This window comes from Chiloscyllium plagiosum, chromosome 14 (genome assembly GCF_004010195.1).
Source record: "Chiloscyllium plagiosum isolate BGI_BamShark_2017 chromosome 14, ASM401019v2, whole genome shotgun sequence".
NCBI classification, from domain to species: Eukaryota; Metazoa; Chordata; class Chondrichthyes; order Orectolobiformes; family Hemiscylliidae; genus Chiloscyllium; species Chiloscyllium plagiosum.
The window spans coordinates 15022878-15033064 of record NC_057723.1 but is presented as its reverse complement, the minus strand read 5'-3'; the positions used below and the strand labels follow the sequence as shown (position 1 = coordinate 15033064).

At 44.0% G+C, this 10187-nt stretch overlaps 1 protein-coding gene across 1 annotated transcript in view; it reads right to left on the bottom strand.

Moving 5' to 3' along the window:
• atox1 (antioxidant 1 copper chaperone) overlaps positions 1-1215 on the bottom strand; it is a 12605-nt gene extending 11390 nt beyond the window's left edge. The window contains exon 1 of the mRNA XM_043703237.1: positions 1111-1215. Coding sequence (XP_043559172.1) covers positions 1111-1116 — 6 coding nt within the window. The 5' untranslated portion in view covers positions 1117-1215. The remainder of the gene's footprint in view (positions 1-1110) is intronic.
• Positions 1216-10187: the final 8972 nt, after the last annotated feature.

Here is a 10187-nt window from a genome sequence, read left to right as displayed (position 1 = left end):
CCCCAAGAGCACTAGCAAACCTCCCGCCAAGGATACTGGTGCCCCTCAGGTTCAGGTGTAGACCATCCTGTTTATAGAGGTCCCACCTTCCCCAGAAAGAACCCCAGTTATATAAAAGATCCCAAGCCACTAAAATGAATGTTTGAATCCCTTGAGTCATCAAAACTGACCAGTGTATCTACTGAATGAAAAAAAAACCCCAAAAAACTGCAGATGCCGGAAATCAGAAATAAAACAGAAACCGCTGGAAAAGTTCAGTAAGTCTAGCAGCACCTGTGCCAAGTTAAAGTTTCAAATCCAGTAACTTTTTAAAAAAGTTTTGTGATTTACATATGAAAGAAGTGAAACTAACATGGTCATTAGAACAGATGAGAGCCTTAACAAACAACCAAGGTACTTTTCAATGTATAACTTCAGTTACATCACACTGTAAACTTTAGCTATAAATTGTGTCTTACAATTTTAGCTATAAATTGTGTCTTAACTGTGCTTTGTCTGCACTGGTGCTGCCAGGTAGGTAAAAACAATGACTGCAGATGCTGTGCTCTTCCAGCACCACTGGTGCTGCCAGACCTGCTGAGTTATTTCCCCCGCCCCACCAACTTCTGTCTTTTGAAGCTATCGACTGACTTGCATACAGAGAGAAACATTTTCAAATAGTGTCACGGGACCTTTTACATTCTGGCCACCCATCCTCCAGTGCAGGGCCAGCCCAGACTTTGCATTAAAATAAAAGCAAATTACTGCGGATGCTGGAATCTGAAATTGTTTTGAACTAAATCCCAAACTGGCTTCTGTGCATTCGTGAGAAAATTTGCATCAAATTCCCGCCCCATTTAGCACATTTATTGTTGCCCGCCTTACAAAAAACATAAGGCTGTGCTCTAACAGAATTATATAAATGAACTATCTCTGGGAATGCAAACAATTTCTGCTGCGCCATGTTGCTGGAATTCCGCGGCCTGGGAGAGGCCAGGGTCAACCATGCCTCCTGTAGCCGAATAGCCTGCTGCACCCACACGCCGGGCGGGCAGCCAAGGGACGGCCCAGGCGCCGCACCCGTCCCGAGCGGGCTACCCTCGGATCCCCATCCCTGGCCCCGGCCCTCACCGTCATGATGACTCCAGGATCACCGCTCCCGCTCCTGCACTCGTCCACAACAACCCGCGGCCGCCTCCGCGCACGCGCGAGGACACCCTAACAAACACACCATCCGGGCCGCCAGGGGAGCCCGCGGGTCGCATTCCTCAACCGCCAACTCAGCGAACCGCCGCCAGGGGAGCCCGCGGGCTGAATTCCTGACTCGCCAACTCAGCGAACCGCCGCCAGGGGAGCCCGCGGGCTGATTTCCTGACTCGCCAACTCAGCGAACCGCCGCCAGGGGAGCCCGCGGGCTGAATTCCTGACTCGCCAACTCAGCGAACCGCCGCCAGGGGAGCCCGCGGGCCGAACCCTGAACAGGGAGCTCGCGGGCCGATTCTTGAATCGCAACTCAGCGACTGGCCGCTAGGGGAGCTCGCGGGCTGATCACTGACCTGTCATCTCAGCGACTCGCCGGTAGGGGAGTCATAGAGTCATAGCGATGGACAGCATGGAAACAGACCCTTCGCTCCAACCCGTCCATGCTGACCAGATCTCCCAACCCAATCTAGTCCCACCAGCCAGCACCCGACCCATATCCCTCCAAACCCTTCCTATTCATATACCCATCCAAATGCCTCTTAAATATTGCAATTGTACCAGCCTCCACCACTTCCTCTGGCAGCTCATTCCATACACATACCACCCTCTATGTGAAAACGTTGCCCCTTAGGTCTCTTTGATATCTTTGCCCTCTCACCCTAAACCTATGCCCTCTAGTTCTGGACTCCCCGACCCCAGGGAAAAGACTTTGTCCAATTATCCTATCCATGTCCTCATAATTTTGTAAACCTCTATAAAGTCACCTCTCAGCCTCCGACACTCCCGGGAAAACAGCCCCAGCCTGTTCGGCCTCTCCCTGTAGTTCAGATCTTTCAACCCTGGCAACATCCTTGTAAATCTTTTCTGAACCCTTTCAAGTTTCACAACATCTTTCCGATAGGAAGAAGACCAGAATTGCATGCAATATTCCAACAGTGGCCTAACCAATGCCCTGAACAGCCGCAACATGACCTCCCAACTCCTGTACTCAATACTCCGACTAATAATGGAAAGCATACCAAACACCTTCTTCACTATCCTATCTACCTGCAACTCCACTTTCAAGGAGCTATGAACCTGCACTCCAAGGTCTCTTTATTCAGCAACACTCCCTAGGACCTTACCATTAAGTGTAGAAGTCCTGCTAAGATTTGCTTTCCCAAAATGCAGCACCTCACATTTAGCTGAATTAAACTGCATCTGCCATCGATTACTGATCCGCTAACTTAGCAACCTGCCGCTAGGGGAGCCTGCGGGCTATACTCCAGACGTGCAACTCAATAAGAGACCAAGGTCACCTCTCAACCTCCTATCCTCCAGTGGAAGAACTCCCAGCATACCCGGCTTATATTTCTCACTGAAAACCTCCACTTCTGGCAAACCTTTTATGAACTCTCTCCAGTTTAATAATATCCTTGCAAAACAGAGTTAACAGATCTGTACACAGTAATCCAGAAAATGCCTCACCAACATCCTATACAACCTCAACATGACGCCCCAACTCCTGTACTCAAAGGTCTGAGCAATGAAGGCAAGCACGTGAAATGTCTTCTTAACCACCTTCATTCTCCTGCTCCTCGGATGCTGCCTGACCTGATGTGCTTTTCCAGCACCACTCTAATCTTGACTCTAATCTCCAGCATCTGCAGTACCCATTTCTGCCTTCTTAACCACCCTGTCCACTTGTGATGCAAATTTCAAAGAATTATGTACCTGAACTCCAGGTCTCTCTTCTACAACACTACCCAAGACCCTACCATTAGTTGTATAACTCTTTTTTTTGTTTTTTTTACCAAAATGCAATACCTCGCATTTATCTAAATTAGACTCCACCTGCCACTCCTCAGCCCATTGACTTAATTGATCAAACTCTCATTGTAATCTTAGATAACCTTCTTCACTGAGAGTAGGTGGGTTTGTAGTGGATACCTGTGGACAGCTTATCCTTAGATGAAAACACTGAAGTCAAGTAATGAAGCAAAACATCAGATACAGGTGGAGATGTGAGAAGGATGACAATTGGAAGCAAGATTGATTAATTTTTTTTTCAAATTCCAGATGATAGCAGAAAGATATCATGAATGTAGAGAAGAAAGTGTTGTAGGTGGGGGCTTGAGTTGGACTGAAGCAAGGAATGTTCCTCACACTCCACAAAGAGTTAGGCTTTGCCAGGGACACATGTAGGAAGACATGGCCACATGTTTGACTTGGAGAAAATGAGATGAGTTGAAGGAGAAATTGTTCAAAGTGAGAACAAGCTTAGCCAGATGGTGGAGGATGGTGGTGATGAAGACTATGCAGGCCACTTTCCAAGGTAGAAGCAGAGACCTTAAAGCTAATCCTGATGGGGGACAGATGTGAAGAGGAGATGACTAAGGCCAGAAAACTGGACATCGTAAAGCATCAAAAGAAACTCTGCTCAGTTTCTCCAGTATTTTCTGTATTTGTTTCAGATTTCAAATTTCTGCAGTATTTTGCTTTTATGTGAGTGAACTAGTTAACTGAGCTTACTGATATTTGCTCTGAAATGGCTGTGAGCAGTATGGAGACATCACCACTGAGGGGAGCTAAATTCAGTGTTCCTTATTCCTAGGCAATGAGTCAACCATTCAGTGCTGGAATGATAACTGCACAGAGTGGGTATGATCTCCAGAATATAGGCTTGTCACTTTTTGAAGGGAGGTTGTAATGAGGGTATGGTTTGGAAGAAAAATATTAGACTGTTCTCTAAAAAATTACATTGCTTGATGGCATAGAGATTTGGGATTGTTTCTCTTCCCACAAGGATCCAAGACTCAGGGTCTTAGATTGATTTCTAGAATGTCCTAGTATTTAGAGTTAGGTGGGAGAACTCCATGTGTACTACATGGCTGTTTCAGCAAAACTGATTTCTGATGAACATGCACCTTGCAAGAACTTTGAATGTTCAGGATCTTGTCCTACCTCTTGAATCTGATACAGCCAAAGTAGAATGGTAATTCAAAACAGTGTTACCTGGAGTATAAATGGTACTAAGTACTGTTCAGCTATCTGCTCTGAGCTTATTGGCCTACATGGATTTCTGTCCTGACAGCCTGAGGAATTTTAAAATCACACAACTTCAGGTTATAGTCCAACAAGTTTATTTGGAAGCACGAGCTTTTTTGAGCACTGCTCCTTCATCAGGTGGTTGAAGGAGCAGCGCTCTGAAAGCTAGTTATTCCAAACAAACCTGTTGGACTATAACCTGAAGTTGTGTGATTTTTAAATTTGTCCATCCCAGTCCAACACCAGCATCTCCGAATCATGAGAAATTTTAGATTCTTGTCATTGTTTTCAAATTACTTAATGATCTTAACCTTATCTCTCTCAGTAACCTCCTCAAGTATTTCATTTCTTCAATATCTCTCTGTTTCTCCAGTTATGGCTACTTGCAAGTCCCCATTTTTTATCACACCATCACTGGCAGCCATATCTTCAGCTGTCTGGACCCTAAGCTCTGGAATTCCCTTCCTAGACCTCTGCAAATTGTTAATATTCCTTCCCTCTTTAAGATGCATCTTAAAATTGATAAAACTTTTGGTCACCTCATATATTATTACGTGGCTCAGCATCATATTTTGATGACAATGCCTTTATAAAGGAGTTTGGGATGCTTTGGGATGTTTGGATATGCTAAAGGCACTATATGAATGCAAGTTGTTGTTCTGGATCATCTCCTGTTATTAGTGTACCTCTGCCTTTAGCTTGATGATATATTTGTCATTCTTATCAGACAGCTTGCCAAAGGCAATGAGAGGACACAGGAAATCAGGTCAAACAATTATTCATTTTCACATGTATACAAGGAGAACCAGTCTTATCACTGTGAAGTGTAGAATTAACTCTGCCAAACTAAACTTTATACAAACCATTGCAACACACATATATATTGCGTTACCTGACAAAAGGTCACTAGACTTAAAGTGTTAACTCTGCTCCTTTCTCTGAAGATGCTGCCAGACCTTCTGTGTTTCTCCAGCACTTTCTGTCCATGTTTCAGATTTCCAGCATCTGTAGTTCTTTATTTTTAATAATAAAGTATTATCTAATGTTTTCTCACAGATTTCACAAGTGTTGTCCATATTTAGATTAAATTCTCTACAGTGTGGAAACAGGTCCTTAGGCCCAACAAGTACACACCGCCCCTCCGAAGAGAAACCCACCCAAACCCATTCCCCTACCCTACATTTACCCCTGACTAATGCACCTAACACTGTGGGCAATTTTGTATGGCCAATTCACCTGACCGGCACATCTTTGGATTGTGGGAGGAAACCAGAGCACCCAGAGGAAACCCATGCAGACACAGGGAGAACGTGCAAACTCCGCACAGATAGGTAGGAATTGAACCCAGGACCCTGGTGCTGTGAGGCAGCAGTGCTAACCACTGAGCCACCATGCTGGTTCTGTCTGGCTGATAGTACAGCTCCTGCATTCTGAACCCTGTCTTTGTAAAACTGTGGTTCCTATTTGTTTTTACAAAATAACTGAAAAGTTAAACCTTAACTAACTGAAACTGATTGTACTTCTTCAACTATAACCAAGGGTCAGAACACCAAAGCATTGTGGACAGATTGCTTGTAATTGTATTTTTTTGAAGAGGGCTGACATTGCCAAAAATGGGTGCAAATGTGAATTAAGCAATTGTCTGGTGATGGAGGGATCTACAGAAAGATAAAAACAATGACTGCAAATGCTGGAAACCAGATTCTGGATTAGTGGTGCTGGAAGAGCACAGCAGTTCAGGCAGCATCCAAGGAGCTTCGAAATCGACGTTTCGGGCAAAAGACCTTCATCAGGAATAAAAAGTCAAACCTAAAGATGTGCCCTTCAAAGGTGGGAAGAGGCAATTCAAAACAGATTGGAACTGTGATCTTTTGTGGCTACAAAGATAACAAGACATTGAAGTGACTCTCCTCAAATAAACCTTCTTATAAACCTAGTCTAACTCCTAAGTCAGTTATTTAACTGACCTCCGACTTTCCTCACACATTCCAACTGCACATCTCCCTGACCCCTTACCACTCCCATCCCAGTGCCTGATACACACCCACTTCTTACCCCAGAACCCAACAATACCACCCACCCCAGTACTTGATGTCTTTTCTCCAGACCAGATTCAATATTTCCCATTCATACCAACCCACCTTATTTGTCACATATTTGCACCCTAGCTGTCTACTAGTGTGACAGCCTAGCCACCTGTTGACTTGTTACTTGTTGACACCCTATCGCCTACTATCCTGGCATGCTACCTTGTACCCACTTGGCCCCTATCCACCTGGCAGCCCAGTCCCCTAAACACCTGGCACCTTACCGTCTGACACCCTAAGGTCCACATACTTTTGTACTTACCTCTTGTCAACAGTGTCAAACTGACTGTGATTGTAGACTTCTAAATTTCAGAATGTGGAATTGACAGCTGAAAAAAAAGCTTAAAAATGTGTTGCTGGAAAAGCGCAGCAGGTCAGGCAGCATTAAAGGAGAAGGAGAATCGACGTTTCGGGCATAAGCCCTTCTTCAGGAATGACGAGGGTGTGCCAAGCAGGCTAAGATAAAAGGTAGGGAGGAGGGACTTGGGGGAGGGACGTTGGGAATGCAATAGGTGGAAGGAGGTTAAGGTGAGGGTGATAGGCCGGAGAGGGGGTGGGGGCAGAGAGGTCGGGAAGAAGATTGCAGGTCAAGAAGGCGGTGCTGAGTCTGAGGGTTGGGACTGAGAAAAGGTGGGGGGAGGGGAAATGAGGAAACTGGAGAAATCCGCATTCATCCCCTGTGGCTGGAGGGTTCCTTGGCGGAAGATGAGTCGCTCTTCCTCCAGGCGTCATGTTGCCATAGTCTGGCGATGGAGGAGGCCAAGGACCTGCATGTCCTTGGCGGAGTGGGAGGGGGAGTTAAAGTGTTCAGCCACGGGGCGGTTGGGTTGGTTGGTGCAGGTGTCCCAGAGGTGTTCTCTGAAACGTTCCGCAAGTAGGCGGCCTGTCTCCCCAATGTATAGGAGGCCACATCGGGTGCAGCGGATGTCCTAGCCATATCGGAAAAATCTCACTTTCTCCTAGCTGAAAAAAAGAGGCATGGATTTGCCTTCCACTGACAATTCTGCATGTTGGGAAAGGAAGTAAAATGATAAGCTGCAAGAGATTGCTGTTCCTTTGAAAATCTGGTCTCTTCTCTTTTTACTTCCTCTCAGCCTGTCAGCCCAGTGACAAGTCAAAGATGTCGACAAGCTTTACTACCGTAGGGTCATACAGTCATTCAGCACAGAAACAGACCTTTTGGTCCAACTGATCCATGTCGAACATAATCCCAAACTAAACTTGTCCCATCTGCCTGTTCTTGCCCATATCCCTTCAAACCTTGTCCTCTAAATATTGTAACTGTACCTGCTTGTTCCTTTTTAAATTTTTCTGCTCTCACCTTAAAAATATGCCTCCTAGTCTTGAAATTTCTCACCATAGGGAAAAGAAATCTGCCATTCACCTTCTCTGTACTCTTAATGATTTTAAAAAACCCTATAAACACTTGTCAACCGACTACACTCCAGTGAAAAAAGTCCCAGCCTATCTAGCTTCTCCCTATAACTCAAATCTTCCATTCCCAGCAACATTGTGGGGTAAATCTTTTCTGGAACTTCTCCAACTTGATCATATCTTTTCTATAACAGGGTGACCAGAACTGCACACAGTACTCCAGAAGAGACCTAATCAACATCCTGTACAACCTCAACATAACTTCCTAACTTCTATACTCAAAGGTCTGAGCAATGAAGGTAAGTGTGCCAAATGTCTTCTTAACCACCCTGTACACATGTGACACAAATGTCAAAGAATTATGTACCTGAACCCCTAGGCCCTTCTGTTCTACAACACTACCAAAGGCCCTACTTTTAATTGTATAAGTCCTCCCCTTGCTTGTTTTACCAAAATATAATATCTTGTATTTGATCAAATTAAACTCCATCTGCTTCTCCTCAGCCCATAGACCCAATTGATCAAGATTTCTTTTTAATCTTAGAAAACCTTTTTCATACTCCACTGTACTGTCAATTGTGGTGTCATCTGCAAACATTCCAGCTATGCCTTCTATATTCTCACCTAAATCATTTATAGAAATGACAAACAAAAATAAACAAAATCACTAGCGATGCAAGAACTCAATTAAACACCATGGTCTCAGGTTAACCTCAATGTTAAAACTAACACTTCAAGGAGTCTGAAGACTTTTAAAACTGTACATCCTTTTGTTTTCCTTTTGGAACTAGACACTCTCCAATTTTCAAACTTTGTACCTCTGTTGTGCTGTGATTGATTTTTTTATTATGTTCCTTATTTTTGTTAGTCCTGCATTAGTAAGTAATAAAATCCCATTTTCTTTCACACAGGAAAAACTTGTAATTGGCTCCTTAATTTTAAACAAGTGAACTTTGTTTGAATTGAAGTGTGGTCAAAATGCATGCTAAAAGGAAATCAAATACTTGTTGTAGCCACCCAAAAATGGGAATGGGGTTTGGGGGGCAATGGGAGGCTAAAACAAAGGACAGACAATTCACCCCACCTCACCTGATTATACACAGTTGGAATATTGCATACAATTCTGGTCTCCTTCCCACCTGAAGGATGTTGTGAAACTTGAAAGGGTTCAGAAAAGATTTACAAGGATGTTGCCAGGGTTGGAGGATTTGAGCTATTGAGAGAGGCTGAATAGGGTGCAGCTGTTTTCCCTGGAGTATCGGAAGCTAAGGGGTAACCTTATAGAGTTTATAAAATCATGAGGGGCATGGATAGGGTAAATAGACCAGGTTTTTTTCCCTGGGGTGGGGGAGTCCAGAACTAGAGGGCATAGGTTAAGTGTGAGAGGGGAAAGATACAAAAGGGACCTAAGGGGCAACTTTTTCACACAGACAATGGTGTGTATATGGAAATGAGCTACCAGAGGAAGTGGTGGAGGCTGGTACAATTACAGCATTTAAACGGCATCTGGATGGGTATATAAATGGGAAGGGTTCAGAGGAATATGGGACAAGTGCTGGGAAATGGGACTAGATTAGGTTAGGATATCTGGGCAGCAAGAACTTGTTGGACTGAAGAGTCTGTTTCTATGCTAGTTGTGACTCTATGACTCTATAACATATTGGACTTTGTTTCCATTGGTGGTTTTGCATTAACAACTTGGAGTTGTCTGGTTTTGATATTCACAATAAATTCACAAAAACTACAAAAAAAAAATCTGCCCAAAACATTTTTTTAACAGAAATAGTAAAATAAATTACAGGTAGGTGATAAAATAACAGGTTTGATATTAGTGTCAACATTACTTTTTCCTATGTTATCCCCACCATCCCAATCCTCAATATAAAATTATAATAGCCACTTACTTCCCACAAACCTCTGAAGTACATACAGTGCAGAAAATGACTTCCTATGATGATGTGTTGTTAGAATCAACCAGTGACCAACCCAATGCACAATATAATACAATACACTACATTTCCCTGTACAATAACTTGAATGTGATATTTATTGTTGAAATATTACAATTGGAAGGTTGCAAGTAATAAGACAATTTCAGGTACATGGTTGATATATTTATCAGTGTTTTTGGATGTGAACCCGTGTTCCACACGTTTGATAAGTTAAACTCTAATTAAACCAAATGGCCTTTTTTGTGTTCCATTGCCCATGATTGATCAAAATAATCCAGAATGGGGTTCAAGAGTATATAGAGCTGAAAATGTGTTGCTGGAAAAGCGCAGCAGGTCAGGCAGCATCCAAGGAGCAGGAGAATAAGCCCTTCTTCAGGAATGAGGAAAGTGTGCCCAGCAGGCTAAGATAAAAGGTAGGGAGGAGGGACTTGGGTGACAGGCGTTGGAAATGCGACAGGTGGAAGGAGGTCAAGGTGAGGGTGATAGGCCGGAGTGGGGGTGGGGGCGGAGAGGTCAGGAAGAGGATTGCAGGTTAGGAAGGCGGTGCTGAGTTCGAGGGATTTGA